Below are 16,208 nucleotides of genomic sequence, written 5' to 3'. Positions count from 1 at the left end.
CATGAATTCTGATTTCACATCAGTTCCGTGCCCGAACATGTATCAGTATTTGGTTAAAAAATTTTCCGAGACAAGAACGGGGTACGTTTGCATGCCACGCCAAATACCTATGTGCGCGTTCATTTCTGTAACCAACTTTTGTTTGCTCGCTTTATGTAATAATTCTACTTGTAAAAGAAAGTAAAGTATGATACAGTGACGTTAAAATAGATAGCATAGAGTCTTTGAAACGTTATTCAATTAAATTGTCGCTGATTTTGAAGCTGAACTTAAAAGAAGTGCACCATCAGTAAGTACTTAGTAACAGCTTTAATGTAAAGGATCATAATGCATGATTATATCTTTCGTAACACGCCTCAGAATCACAGTAAGAAAGGGATGCATGTGATAAATAAATTTTGAATCTTCAAACCGATTACTCACTTTTGTTATAAAAAAAAACAATAATTTGTACGTGTAATGATTGCGTGATAATTAAAAGGTGTAGCATTTAATCACAAGGCAGTCAACGTTTTCTTTTCATCAAGGAGGGGACCACAGATTAGTAGAAATTAATGTACTCCATGAACATTTCTTCATGAGGTGCGTTACTCAAAAAGGGTGAAGGCCCTTCTATTGTACATCTGCAAAATAACTAATTTTGTCTTTTTGACCGTCAACCCTTAAGGCAAGAAGGCCTGATTACCCTTGATTGTTTTTTTTCCGAGTTTGCATAAACTCATAGGCGTAGAAGTATGGGTGTTTGGCCAAAGCCTTTAAACATGGGATTTACAATAAACGAACAAAATTATGGCTAGGCTACGTAAAAAGGTTTCATTCTTCTCGTGACTAAAACAAAAAGCCAACAACACATAAAAACTTCTTCTGTTCGTAGAGACATTATGGCTCGGTTTACATAATTGGCATATAGAGGTAGACGGTCTTCTTTGCTGCAGTTCTTAAAGTTCTTCGATCATAAGTTATTTATCCCAGTCATTCAGTCCCAGAGAAGGAGGTATCGGTTGATTTGGCTGGCCCGCCTGTCCTCCATATTAACATCTCAGAGCAAATAATCTTTACCTTTACCTCACGAGAAAAGTTGCACGTTGTCCCCAATTAACAGAAAGGGGGCCCATTGACCAACTTCCGGAAAGCCATTAACTCTCATCCATTTCATTGTCTGGTGAAGAGCTTCACTTGCGCTTCTTCCGCGAGCAAGGTAAGCGTAAAAACGATTCATAAACTGCTCGGTTGCTTCGTCTTCGATAGCCCACAATGCCACCAACACTGAGCGCGCACCGGACGCTAAGAATGCACGAGCGATTCCAACAACTCCTTCAACTCGGACATCTCCACGTGCACTGTGACAGCAGCTCAGAACCACCAACTTGGCTTGTAGGCGAACTTTTGAAATGTCAGACATTGTCAGTAAGTAATCTTGTTGTTGCGGAATCCCATTCGAGGAGCGCACGGGAGCAAGGGCAATTTCACCTCTTTCAGCATCTCCATGAGCTGCTAAATGGATCAGACTTACTGAATGTATCCTTTGAAGCACAGCCCGCTTAGTTGCGTGTTCTCCCAGTAAAGGCTGGACACCCAGTAGTCCTCCAATCCTTTCTGCTTCTCTTCTTGCAGAAGGTAATGGCGGTAGGCTCCCAATGCACCCTTGGTAGAAAACATCTCCAACTTGAGGGTCGCCAACTATCAATGCACCAGAACGACTGTGATAGCTCACTGGACTGTCCTGAATAAGCTTCAGGGTAGTCAACGACGGAGCGATGCGGATCCGGTAGGTCTCTGATAAATACCTTCCATTTTCATCTTTTAATGCAGCGAATGGGACGTTGAACAAGCAGCGATCTGGGACAATGATTATTTCGGGTTCATGGAGCAAATCAGCCACGGGAGAGATGATCATTTTGTAACCTTGACTATACTTAAGGTCCTGTTCGGGTTCTGATTTTTCGTTTTCGTCAGATTCTCCAAGGCGCAAGGCAGCAACTTTATCCTGAACTGTGTTCAGCGACGAATGAGCTGTTGGTCGCCTCTCAAACACGGGACTTAAAGATCGATCTTCGCAATTCTTCAAAGGGGGCACGGAAAATCTTCTAAACTTAGCAAAAAATTCACTGAAATTTCGTATTGCCCCAACTCTATCAAAGTCTTTACACACGTTTATCGTTCGATATTTGACTCCACTTGTCTTCAGAATCCAGAAGGACATATCTTGCTTGACATAAGAAATGTATAAACAAACACAGCTCGGTTCCTTGTTCATTATACGTTCAATTCCAAGCATTGACTTTGGAGTGACTAGGAACTGTTTTCCAAAGTACTGAATGGCCATTAGATGTGCCAAAGACCTGGCTCTGGCCATTTCTACAATGTGGAGAGCTTCCAGTGGATTTTTCTTACTCAGTTGAATAGCTTTCTCGTGACATTCTTCAGCCTTTGAATGTTCGCCCAGGGGCTCAAACACAGCTCCTAAGTTTCCATAACTTGCAGCTTCTCCTTGTCTGTCACCAGTTTCCTTTGAGATGGCAAGTGCCTTCATGTGACATTCTCTTGCTTTTACGTTGCTGCCAAGGCACTGCCACGTAGATCCAAGGTTTCTGAAGCTTGCTGCCTCTCTTTCCTTGTCACCGATCTCCTGGGTGATTGTTAGTGCTTCTGCATGACATTCTAAAGCCTTTCTGTTTTCGCCAAGGAATTGCAACGTAGTTCCCACGTTTCCGTAGCTGGCTGATTCCCCTTTCCTGTCTCCAATTTCTTTAGCAATGAAAAGTGCTTCATCGTGATAATCCAATGCTAATCGATGTTCATCAAGGCAATGTAACGTTTCTGCTACGTTTGTGTTACTAGCTGCCTCTCTGTTTCTGTCGCCACTTAGTACCGCAACCATTCGTGCGTCCTCATGACATCCAATTGAATCCTCATATTTGCCAAGGCCTTGTAATGCATTTGCAATGTTTGTGCTGCAGTCTGCTTCTAGACCTTGATTACCACTTGTTGCTGCAATGAGACGTGATTCCTCGTAACAGTCTATAGCCTGTCCATGTTTGTCCCAACCACGAAGCGAATTTCCAATGTTTGTGTACACCGCCGCTTCTCTATCCACGTCGCCGGTAGTTACTGCGGCCATAAGTGCCTGTTCATTACATACCATTGCCTCCTGATGTTTACCGAGAGAATGCAAGGTATTTGCCATCTGTGTATAAACTGTTGTTTCCATATCCGGATCCCCACCAGCTATTGCATCCATAAGTGCTTGGTCGTAATATTCCATTGCCTCCCAATATTTACCCACTGACTGCAACATATTGGCTTGGCACAAGTAGCTCTCTTCCTCTTTAGAAAAGCCCCGTTTTCCTGATGCTCTGCGTTTTTTGCTCATGATGGCACACCAAAGGAGGGAAACCGTTTATTAAATGTTAATTGAATTCCATATTTACTGTTGGTAATGGCAAGACTAGTTCATCAAAATATTGAACAGTTACGAGTAATGGCCATACTTTTCCACATCTTCGTTTCTGTGTGGCCTGTGTTCCAAATGATCATGTACTCGATCGTAAGAACATTATCTGATTGTGGTACCATGAGACCTTTCTCTAGTAAGAAAATGAAAATTAACACTCACGGAACTGTTTTATTAATTAAGAGGATTTTAAATTTTTCTATCAAAAGGAAGATCGATATTGCAAACGCACAGCCACAAAACATGTATTACCGGCCCAAGCTCACCAATGAGAATCGTTGTTGCGTAACAGAAATATATATTATATAGGGATTGTACAGGGGTTTTAGTCGTTATTTAGGGGTCAAAAATAGCAAGAAAAATACATCAGAATTTCTTACCTTTAGTTGTCTTGTTTTATTTAGGGTGTGTTCTTAGCATTTTTGGCCGTTTCAGGACCGATTGCAACGAGTTTTTGTTCTGCAGTTGTTCTTTTCGATTCTCTCCAGACTATATATCATTCATAGAAGGAACAATGGCAAAACTAAAACCTGAAACGACCAAACGTGCTTACCCTGCTGCAGAGTCGCGTCGAGGCCGAAAGATCGAACCGACGCCGTCACGCCGCAAGCAGTTAAAAAAATTCTGAGGACACACCATAAACTAGACTCGCCGAAACGCGACTTTAATTGAACTGCCATAAAACTATTGTAGCTGTCCAGCCGACCAATGCGTGACCGGGTGCGTGACATATAATCTCATGTTAGAGGGAACGTTGTACCCTTTACAGTGTAAGTTTTGGAAGACTTTCGTAATTATGTCAAAATGTCGCTTCGAGACGCGAGAGAACCTGGGCCGAAATCTGTGACCGTACATCTATTAAAGCAAAACTGTAGACAACAATATTGAGAGTGATTATTTGTCGGAGACCCGTTCGCAACAACCTAGATTTTTCAGAATTATTGTACTGCATGAAAGCAATAAGTTAACCAGAAGAGACAGCAAACAGCCTTTTAAACCCATCAAGGTTATTCAACCGAGACTGATAGAGATGATCAATAGACGATAATCTATAAATTATGGTAGACACGAAAACGCGCTGTGCCAAAAGATAAAAATGTTTATACGTTTCAAGATTCTTTCCTATTGATATAATAACACACTGTCATTAAAAGGGCATAGTGCTGCTGATTCCAATCTACTTCCGGTATTCACTTATTGGCTTCGATTATTTGGAGGTATAACACTCTTGAAAACTAACGAAAATTGGATCAATGTACACTTTCGTCTTCCATTCGAATTTTACTAGACACTGAGTTGCTAAACAGGAAGCTTAAAATTGTAAACTTTTTCAGATGGTTGTGAGTCGAACGATACCCGAACACTTCTGATTAATACAAACACAAACAGTCAAAATTCAGTGAAAATTGAACAGTCGCGACAGTCATCGGTAAGGCCTGTGCTTATCACAAAGCAATCAGTTTTTTCAACGTTTTATGTTGTAGGCTTTACAAGCTAAATAGGCTAGGATGCAGTATAGTTTATACTTACCATGTTGCGATGGAGAGAAATCACTGAGAAATGGCGAAGATACACCGATTCCCTGAATTTTAAGACGGTATGTTTCCTAGAAAATCAAACTTAGTTACCAGTCCTTTTAGACCTGTATCCTTAGAGCTGGGATCAAGGTTGATAATCGGGGTGTCTAATATAAAGATTTTGCGAAGCTCTCGTAAATAATCTACAATTTAATTACTCAAAAAAATATAAAATCGAGTAATGCTAAGGGACGACGGCAACGAAAACAGCAAAAAAATCAGTAGGTCTAATTAGCAAAAAAACAACTTTGCTCGTGCAGCACACTTTTTATGTACATTTCTTTGCCTGTTGTTTTGCACGACTATAACGTGAAACTTCCAGAAACTTCCTAGTTACACGTTTTATGGAGGAAATGTTGTATGTGTTCCTGTTCACCTTTTTCGCTGCCATTAAATAATTTTCACCTTGGTGGCTGCTAGCATTTCTCCTTTTCTTACCGCCGCTATAAAATTTTCATGTTTTTATTCCAACGAAATTGATAGTTTGTTTTTAACTCTCGTTCTAGCTCTTTCTCTGTTATCCACGTCAATATAGACGTTAGAATTAAGTCGAAAGAAAGAATCGAATTGTTTCTTATCTCTAAACGTCCGGGTGGCTATGCGATTTACCGTCGAAACGCGCGGGTGTTTGAAATGCAAAATTTCACCCTGGCTTGCATAAAGGGGTGGATGTACGTACGTACGCATAGGTAACCTGAAACCGTTATAGAGAATGTATGAGAACCGCTCAAATTGGGCCTGATCTCAGGTTAACGCATAGGTAGCCAAATTTTCTTACCCATGGTGCTCCTCTGCGCGCCCGAGAGAGCTCCGCTCTCACTAAATAGCTACTAAATCATAGCCAAAAAAGTTATGGTAAGAAAATTTAAAAGAAAAAATGTAAGTCATACTGTAAATTGCTGTTTATAAACCTTAGGCCTATACATCTTCGTAAAGAGGTTTTAGGAGGGCTTATAAACAGAGAGTATATCCGAGAGGGCTTAATTGGTCTAACCGGAATAGAAAAAGCGCTTCGATACAAGCTACACTGATGCTGATCAAAATACGTTTTGTACTTACTGTTTTTTAATTAACCTTGAAAACGTCATAGTAACTCGAATTCATTTCAATACATTTGGAGGGGGCTTAAAATGGGATGTATGTTTTGTTTACAGGTAGAATGGCCTAAAGTTCTTTTGAAAAGAGGGTGGTGGCCTTTTGTTCACGTCCTCCACAAAACTTGAAATTAGGCAGTTTCACGTCGTAGTCGTGCAACGACGGCAAAGAAAGGTACCATTAAAGAAGTATGATGCACTTGCAATGTTACTATTTTGCCAGTCTAAACCTATTGCTTTTATGCGGGGGAGGGGTAGGCTAAGCTGAGGGTAAGCACAAGATCAGACTTCGAACCAAGGGTCGTAACAATACGTACATGCGGATATTTTGAAGCTTGCTAAAACGTTGGCCTTGGGTTGAGGAAGCTAATGTGAAATGGTAATTAGGATCAAGAGTCTACAATCTTCGTGTAAACTATGGCTTGTAATTCAGTATCCCTTCATGATTAAAGGGGTCATGTCAAGACAGTTGCCATCTTAAAGGTAGACTAGTACAAGTCGCTTAGCATCAATTGAATTCCAAAAATAATGGTCCAGTTTTTTTTTCATTTACGACTATATTTAGCCATTGCAAAACTGACTGCTGTCGTCTGTTTCTACGTACGGGTGACAAGGATAAACATGGATTGAAACCTGAAAAAAAAGTCATTTTCTCAAGTTTAATTCTAGTCTATTCTGTGGCCAATTATAGACCCCATCTTAGTCACTTTTTGGCAAATTTGTAATTTTCGCGATCCCAGCTTACAGCTGAGCTTAGTCACTTTCTATTTTTACGAATTGACCCATTTTTTAGGTTAAATGAAGAACACTTTACTTTTCATCTACAGTACAAAACAATCTGGTACGTTTGCTAACCATAAATATGAAAAACTGTCTTACCCCCAAAAATTAGAAAATGGAGACCGCATTCTAGTAACCCTCTTGAAAATGTGACCCTATAATAGTCAATCCAGTCGTGAAAAAGCGACCCCAGTTTTGGCACATCTTCATTAACCTCTTGTAAGGAAGTACCCTTCCCTCCACCCCCCCTCCCCCGCCCGGGTTCTCTATTAAGAAAAAGAAAATTAACACTCACGGGACTGTTTTATAAAAGCTGACAAGTGTTTCATAACTTCATTAATTAAGAGGTTTTTAAATTTTTCTGTCAAAAGGACTGAGATCGATATTGCAAACGCATCCCACAAAACATGTATTACCTACCCAAGCTCACCAATGAGAATCGTTGTTGCGCAACAGAAATATTATAAGGGATTGTACAGGGATTTGACCCCAATACGTACCAATGTGGATATAATTTTACTTCATGGTTGAATACCATATAGCCACCTGCCCAGTTGACCGTATTGCTAACTATGTCATGTAAGACTACGCATAATATCCGAGCTACTACAGCTATTTAAAGCTCGAAAAATTATACGTAGTCTTTCTAGAGAGACTGACACCTTCTTCATACAGCCATGCGGTCATCAATCTCGTTCCCAGGGTTCTCCCCTACCCGCTCCATAGGGCGGGCAGGAGAGAACCCTGGGAACGAGGTTGTGCGGTCATGTGAGGCAAATGACTATATGGCATTCAACCATGAAGTATATCTTGTTGTCCTGTTAAGGAAGGTAGTAATGGCGTTGATTTCAGACCAGAGAGTCGTTTAATGACACTTCGTGAGCTTAAACAGGAAAATTATGTAAAATGTATTATATATAAGTTAATATTGTGAATCAAATTAGAGGAATTTGATATAATTTTTTATGTAAGGATATATGACGCAATATTCGCCACACGTAATCTCCTATTGGGAGAAACAATTTAGTCGTAATATTGTCAAAGTAAAAATACTATAACAGAATACAGATTATGCAATTTCAAAAACAAGGCATAAAATATATATACTAAGTATATATATTTTATGCCTTGTTTTTGAAATTGCATAATTTCTACTTGCGAAAAAAGAGTTGCTCTCATGACCAGGTCTTCCTTATCAAGAAGGATCGTAAGGACGGTAGAAGCGCCTTCAAGACTAGTCTCCCTCGTTGAAGGTCTTCACTTCGTCACGTCGGCATAAAGGGCTACTTTGCGAGCGGGAGAAGGGTGAAGAACATCCTTGAGGATGGCGACTCTTGGATGACAATTTCATTTTTAGGTAGAAGGAATAAGAGATAAGATTACTTTGATCCTAAGAGGGGTTTTGGTTCTGATTAAAGCCAACCTCAAAAAACTGGTGGCCGGACAAAACGGCCGACATTTCCCGATGCTATCATTGGTTTCCCCGCGAAAGGAGCTCAAAAATTCTATACTGATGACATATCACTATCCAGATTTGGATAGTGACACGTTATCAGTATGAATTTCTGTTATCGATCCTCACACGTCATTTCGCAGTAAACCAGTTGTGGCGTCGGGAAACATCTACTGTTTTCTCACTCCCCAAAACTTGGGAGGAGAGAGAAAAAGTAATTTTAGCCAAGAAAATTATAGTGACGGGTATAAAAATTAGGGAAATACATGAGGAATATGTAATTAATTGTTTGCAACCAGTTATCACTATCGACTCAAAGAAAAGACATCGGATATTGTATTTTTTTAAACATGTTTTTGAGAAGAGAAAATATTAAACGAATTAATTTTTTCACATGTACTTTCAAGGGCACGTTTTAATCTTCCCCTTGTCTCGTACCCAGATCTTCCACAGCCAGAGTGGGATCTGGGTACAAGATTAAAACTGACCCCACCGAGTTTTACGGGGTTGGACTAGACCAGGACGTAAGAAGCTAGGGCGTTGAAACGAGCGGGGTCGAGCGATCTAGCTGTGATGCAAGGGTCCGGGTACTACTAAAGAGACAAAACAAGATGGCTGACATTATACTGGATCGTCAGAGAGATTATCCAGCGAACGTTATGTCGAAAAAAGTGTTCAGACTAAAATTAATCAGTGTGCTCTTTGAAATATTAAAAGACAAAGATGATTACCTTGATGCAACCATGATAACACGAGAAATAAAATCGCGAAATCCTAAACCTTAGCTTGTTTAACAGGTTGCATTAAACAGATTTGTCTTTTTTCTGCTTTTGAATTCATTACACATATTTCATATTTCCTTTTCTTTTTCTTTGCTTTTTACTTATTATATGTAATGTCTGATTTGTAATAGAATTAATTTGGCACGCCTCGACTAGCGTTTTCTTGCTAACTGCGTGCCAAAAAATTGTACTTGTCATATTATGATAATAAATGTCTTGTCTTGTCTTGTCTCGTTAGCCATAGTTATCCCGTGGTATTCATTTGCTGCAAGCTGTATTGAATATAGTTCCACCTCCGTGAATATTGCATTAAAATTTCGTGACTTGGTAAGAAAATCAGATGGTATCACAACTCAGATGATAGCACTGACATCATTTTTTGACTAATATTATCGGTTCTCTACTTCAGTTTAATATCAAGTTGTGTGATTCATCATCTGCTATGGCATTTATTTTTTGCTGCCCAGTTTCAAGGCCAGATGATCTGTTTTCATCATTAAAGTTTGGATTTGTTGGTGTACATCAGTATTCTTCTCTAAACACCTTATTGAGCTATCTCCAATATTGAGCATTACAGTTGGACAGATTGTGAAAACTAAAGTCCGGGTAAATTTAAAATATAATAAAATCGTCATTATTTTTTATCTTTGTGAAAGGTTTGAACCCAGGAGTCATTTCAAAAGGTTGAGTTTGATCGTCCGGGTGAACGTAGTCCTGAATAGGACTGTTATTGTTGACAGTGACTGACGTTTCAACAACCTGTGCGGTAGTCATCTTTAGAGTCAAAGTGAGTTGTATCACATCAGTTGATGGTCTTATACTCTGGTTATTGATCTGATTGGTCAATTATGTCGCGATGTCATTGGTCGTCTGTCAGTTAAGCCGTGATGTTATTGGCTATGAAGACTCGTAATGAGTGATTGGTGCGTTTCGATCCGTCTATTGTCATAGTTAAACAGTCGTCTATTGTTAGTCACATTGTCAGTTCTCCAGTTGTTCTCTCGTAGTTACTCAGTGGCGTTTGTTCTAAGTTAGTAAACCAGCTTTCTAAAGTAAGACGTTGATAGTAGTCTGTAGAATACGTTATACATGTCGCAGAGTCCCAGTCAATTTGATGTTTCGTCTTTAAATGGTGCTCAGCAATGTGATTGTTGACGTCACCATTCCTCGTCGCACGTTTGTGTTCGGTCAGTCGCGTGCTTAGGTTTCTGCCGGTTTCACCAATGTAAGAAGCCTGGCAGTCGCAGCATTTGATCTTGTATACTGCTCCCTGTCTGTCCTCCGGTTTGTCTTTGTCCTTGACATTAGTAAGCAGTCGCCGTAAAGTGGTTATCGGTTTGTGCGCAACACGTATATTGTAAGGTTGTAATATACGTGCAATAGTTTCAGAGGTGCCTCTGATGTACGGTATAGTCACTAGTCTTTATCTTGTACACTAATACTACTAGGACTGATGATCCTGGACTAGACTGACTCTTGTTCAGCTCTTGAAGAAAACGAACATGTTTTCACTTTCATGTATACACGTGCGTAACTGGGAAAGTACAAACTTCAACCTCATTCCCCGAGACTTCTCGGCCATGTCGGCCACATTCCGTCTCAGAAACACGCATCTTTTCATCTTCTTAGCTATTGTCAATTGTCTTAACCTATAAATTGAACTCGCTTTTTCATTTTTCTCAGACACGCAAGCAAAAATAGCCACAGCTAATATACATAACAAGTATTGCACTGTCAGAATCAGCCAAGGTTGACCAAATTTCTTCACTTGTTTTCGCCCGTTTTTGATATCGCGGATTATCACACGGTGGGAGAATTTGTCGGATTTTGGGAGGAGAATGCATGTTTAAACCTCGTTCGAGCAAGGATGGAACGTTTAATCTCGGCTCTCCGTTGGAAACGGAAGGATTCACGCCTGCGGCTATTGTTTAAATTTGCCACAAATATTTCAAGAATATAATTCACTCATAGCTCGCAGCACAGGTGTGGCTGTCACGAGAGCCTGTTCGCGGGCGGGTGCAGCATAAAATCCTATGCTTCATGTTGAAGGATTGCTCACAATAACAAACAGAAAGGCTGACCAGTCTACGCGCATTTCAAACACCGAATATGCGAGATACCAAAACTCTGACCTGACGCGAATGTTCAACAAACAGTGTTTTTGTGATTCAAATATACCAAACAGCCATGGTTGACTACATCTGAATCATTTTCCTCGTTCTATTATTTCTAATAGAATAAAAGAGCTAAATGCCATCATTTGTTGTGGTGTAGCTCATAAGCGAGAAATCGGCGAGAGGCATACAACATGGAAGGTCTTAAAGATTTGCTTGCTCCTAAAACACTCCACTGGTTCAGTTATGTGGCAAATGTATTTTGGATTTTGCTCGGAATTATTCTATCAGCCATCTTTCTAGACATTGAAAACAGCGAACCGAGATTTGACTTTCGTTGTGGCTCAAATGGCGACAAGGAACTCGTTCGTGGAAAGTGTTACGAACAGTACGATAAACAATACAACAAATTCCCTGTTTATGGATTCGTGATTATTAACTTCGTTGTTACTGCAAGTGTTTGTGGAATATACTCCCAAGCGGTGAAGTCGAGAGTTGAGGAACTTGAACGCGTCAAGAATCAAGATGTAGAAAACCGGACCCAACAGAGAAACAATAACTTAACTGAAAGAAAGCTTTTTAAAGCGTACCGTTTGCAACTTCTTGCCAGAATTGTTCTTGGGATTTCTTTTGCCCTTCTGCAGACCAAATTACTTTATCCTCTTAGCTTTCCCTCGAACTTTAAGTGTAACTTAACGAGAGACGAGATTTTTTCAGACATTACGGCCAGTGCGTCTCGCAATGAAACTCTAACGCAAACTTCACGATACGAATGTCATAATCAACGAGCAGCTAAGAAGACCTTCTGGGCTGATGCCGTGATCGTTGTAACTGGATCGTTTGCGTTTCTTGTGTTTATCGAGTGTCTTTATTTGTTATCACGTGCTAAAAAAGTAGAAAGGTTCAAGGAGGACCCGAAATTTCATAAATATTATCTGAGTTCGACTAAGCCAAATCCTTCGACGGCAGAACAAGAGCAAGAGTTATTACCAACTATTGTCAGTAACTTAGTAGCTCCTTCCATTGAACAAATGAAGACACATGTCCGAGAAGTCACCAAACGACCTTACAAAGATCTTAAATCACCTTTTGATGATCCAGGCGAAGGAAGAGATCTGAAGCTTGACGAAATCTTCACCAACTTGATTGTTTACAAGGGGAGAGCTCGCTACAACTTTTCTGTAGACAGAGGGGAACAACTTAAAGAGTACCAAAAAGCCAATGAAAAATTGTCACCAACACTGCCAGGAGAAATTTTCGATCCTGAAGAGCAAAAGATTCTTATTGTCGGTCGTCCTGGGATTGGAAAAACTATGTTTAGCACAAAGATTCTTCGCGACTGGGCATCCGATAATTTGTTGAACGAAACACAAAAATCACAAATAGATTTTAAAGTCGCTTTTCTAGTTAAGTTGAGGATGTTCAACTTTACCGACAAAGAACTAAATCTTCGCGAGCTTCTGGATCACTCAGAGTATTCAACAACTCTATCTGAAGAGACCTGGAGCTACATCCGTAAAAACCCACAGCGAGTACTGATCATTTTTGATGGATTTGATGAATATTCTAGGAAGACTGAAATCAATAAAGATGACGACCAGTACAGACACAGTGAAGAAGACAGGATGCCTGTCCATTCCCTGCTAAAGAAAATATTATCCGGAAACATTCTTACCGGTGCGACAGTGTTAATGACTACAAGACCCAATGCCGTTTCATGTATTAGAAGTCCTGTTTTCGACAAAACAGTTGAAATTCTGGGATTTAACACTGAGCAAGTGGAAGATTATGTAGAGAAGTTTTCAAAGCAGGGGGACAAAGCAGAAACCATAAAGCAACACATTACAAGTAACTCAAACCTTCAAGCCTTCTGCTACATCCCTGTGAATTGTTTCATTATTTGTTCGTGCTTGTTAGAGTTGATGGGTAACACTGGCTTTACTAGCCTCCCGACAAGACTGACAGAAATATACTCAATTGCAATAAAAATGTTTTACTTTAGTTACGATGATAATCAATATCGCCACGATAAAGCCGAAGGTCAACAGTTTTTTCTGAAGCCGTTTAAGGAACTTTCTTCGCCTGTACAAGAAGTGTTCAAACGTCTGGGAAAAATTGCCTTCAATGGAATTAAAAAGGGAAGACTAATTTTTGAATCACACGAAGTTAAAGACCTAGAGAGTAATGGCTTGTTCCACCGTTTACCTGACGCTAGAGAACGTCCTTTAGGAGAGAGAAGAGAACAATATTGTTTTTTACACCTGACAATACAGGAATTCTTGGCGGCGAAGTATTTAGTAGACACGTACAGTTCCAAAGACCTGCAGAAGTTTGTTTCCGATCACATCCAGCATGGCGGGTGGACGGTTGTGATGCAGTTTGTTGCTGGATTGCTGGATGAAAAAGAAGACAAATCAACAGATATTTTCAGCGACCTTCTTCCCTCAAAAACAAGTACTAAAAAAGTTGAAATCAAGTTCAGTGAAGACTCAGAGGAACGAAGTGAAACTCTGACCTGCTGGCCAGCCTACGGTGAAGACGAGCCTCTAGTGCTGATGCTATTCAATTGCATGTATGAAAACAAAGCCTCTGGTCGAAACGTTCGAGAGAAACTGGCGAAAATTGGTTGTAATGCGCTTAATTTTAAGCAGTGTTCCCTGTCACTTCTCGACTGTTTAGCATTAGTGCATGCACTTAAATCTGTTGAAGGAATTTTGGATTTTGATTTAAGTGAAAACAACCTCCGGTCGCTAGGATGTATTGAGATTGCGAAGTTGTTACCTGGCAACGAACACAATCAGGGTCTCTGCAAACTAAAAAGATTAAACCTCAATAGTAACCACATAACTGCTGAAGGTGTTAAACACTTATCTACAGCACTCACACACACTAACTGCAAACTAAACAGCTTAAACCTCGGGTATAACTACATACATGTTGAAGGAGTTAAACATTTATCTCAAGCACTCACACACACTAACTGCAAACTAAACAGCTTAAACCTCTGGCATAATTACATAACTGAGGAAGGAGTTAGACACTTATGTACAGCACTCATACACACTAACTGCAAACTAAACAGCTTAGACCTAAGGGCTAACAACATAACTGATGTAGGTTTTAAACATTTATGTAAAGCACTCACACACACTAACTGCAAACTAAACAGCTTAAACCTCTGGAATAACAACATAACTGATCAAAGTGTTGAACATTTGTCAACAGCACTCACACACACTAACTGCAAACTAAACAGCTTAAACCTCAAGTATAATGAAATAACCCAGAAAGGTAGAAATATTTTAAACTCAATGAACATAAACTGTAAAGTAGATTGCTAGTAAATCCTTGTCTGCAATGTAAATGTTTTCCTGTTGGAGGAATTTTGGATTTTTATTTAAGCGACAACAACCTTCAGTCGCTAAGATGTATTGAGATTGCGAAGTTGTTACCTGGCAACGAACACAACCAGTTTGGTGAACTAAAAAGATTAAAACCTCGCTTTTAGTCAAATAACTGATGAAGGCGTAAAACATTCAGACTTACAGCACCCACACACACTAACTGCAAACTAAACAACTTAAAGCTCAATAATAACCAGATAACTGATGAACGTAAAACAGTTCACGGCCATCGCTGCACTCACACATACTAACTGCAAAAGAAACAAAGCTTAGACTTTAGAGCTAACAAAATAAATAAACCAGGAAGAGAAAAATCTCTCAAAAGCAAGGAAGATAAACTATAAAGTATTTATCTAAGCATGTGTAAATATATTTTTCCGAACAGCAATAATTTGACCTGCATAATTCTTTGACAGTTATATTTTCGATTTTTTAAGAAGGAGTTAAGTTTTTTTTCGGCAGTCAGGTAGCTTCGAAGCAATCTCCAAGCTCTTAGGTTTCCATTTATGTATAGGTTTGTTGTTGTTGTTGTTTTTTCATAATAACAGAGTGGGTTTTTGTGAGAACAGAAAATTTGTTTGGTCACTACTAAAAGCTTTCCATAGCAAAAGGGTGTCATTAAAAAAAAAACAATGTGTATTAATATAATGAAGACTGGAACAAACTGATAGTGGACATTTATATATATAAATTCAACTTAGATAACTAAACATATACAGCTACATATGAAGACATTTTCCTATAGGAATGTTATTAGTATAATGTGATAATGCTTCCACTGGTTCACAGTAAGCGTCACCTTAGAATTCTATTTTGCAGTTATTGCTTTTTTCTAAAAGTGACTGATACATTATGTTTAGCCTTCCTGTAAGTATTCATCCTTGCATATAAGTTTAGTTTTTGATATGATTAAAGTTGTACTAGATCAATATTATAGACTGATGTCGGCCTGGCCTCCCTCCTTAGTAAGGGAGCATTCATAATTTATCTAGAGGGTGGGCTATGATGATTTCCTTATTTTTTCCTTTCATTTTTTTGAAGCCCCCCCTGATCATCTCAGGGTTTTTTTTCTGACCCCCCCTCAAGAGATGTTGATTTATCAAAGGAAAATATCATAGCCCCCCCCCCACTCCCCCAGCACGCCTGCCGTCTGTACCCTTCCCATGGTCCCTTGCGGTTCATCACCGGTCACTCGTTTCGCGCTCGCTTCAGCTATGCGAAAAACGAAGCGCCTGAGGAGGAGGCTGTAACTACAACATGTCAAACTCACCCTTAGCCATATCAAAGTCTTGTGACAGGTACATTGAGCTTTGTTGGTAATTAACATAGTAAATCAGTAACAACTTGCACTAATGAAATGGTGATATCTCAAGATGTCAATTTATGAAAATATAATGTTCAGTACAATTAAATCTCTACGCATTTTTAATTCAAAATTGTTCTATTTTTATTTTATTTTGGACATTTGTGTGTGGGTATAGGTAAAAAGTGGGGAGCTTAAAGGAGCTGTGTCACGAAAATCAGCCAAATTAGTTTTTTGCAAAATGCTC

At 39.5% G+C, this 16,208-nt stretch overlaps 2 protein-coding genes across 2 annotated transcripts; one reads left to right on the top strand and one right to left on the bottom strand.

The window, feature by feature from the left end:
* Positions 1-290: 290 nt before the first annotated feature.
* Positions 291-5,067, bottom strand: LOC140937609 (uncharacterized). Its single transcript, XM_073387155.1, has 2 exons — positions 4,985-5,067; positions 291-3,587 (listed from the first exon to the last, which is right to left on the bottom strand). The coding sequence occupies exon 2, from the start codon at positions 3,371-3,373 to the stop codon at positions 1,067-1,069; it is 2,307 nt and encodes a 768-aa protein (XP_073243256.1). The 5' UTR covers positions 3,374-3,587; positions 4,985-5,067; the 3' UTR covers positions 291-1,066.
* Positions 5,068-11,420: 6,353 nt separating this feature from the next.
* Positions 11,421-15,490, top strand: LOC140938951 (uncharacterized). Its single transcript, XM_073388486.1, has one exon. It carries the CDS (start codon positions 11,449-11,451, stop codon positions 14,593-14,595), a length of 3,147 nt encoding a protein of 1,048 aa, XP_073244587.1. The 5' UTR covers positions 11,421-11,448; the 3' UTR covers positions 14,596-15,490.
* Positions 15,491-16,208: the final 718 nt, after the last annotated feature.

The sequence above is a fragment of the Porites lutea genome, chromosome 5 (genome assembly GCF_958299795.1).
Source record: "Porites lutea chromosome 5, jaPorLute2.1, whole genome shotgun sequence".
In the NCBI taxonomy this organism is placed as follows: Eukaryota; Metazoa; Cnidaria; class Anthozoa; order Scleractinia; family Poritidae; genus Porites; species Porites lutea.
This window is presented reverse-complemented; position numbering and strand designations above follow the sequence as displayed.

Bases quoted from the DNA above. Each gene is read 5' to 3' on its own strand.
- LOC140937609 (XM_073387155.1), bottom strand. From the start codon at position 3,373: ATGAGCAAAAAACGCAGAGCATCAGGAAAACGGGGCTTTTCTAAAGAG.
- LOC140938951 (XM_073388486.1), top strand. From the start codon at position 11,449: ATGGAAGGTCTTAAAGATTTGCTTGCTCCTAAAACACTCCACTGGTTC.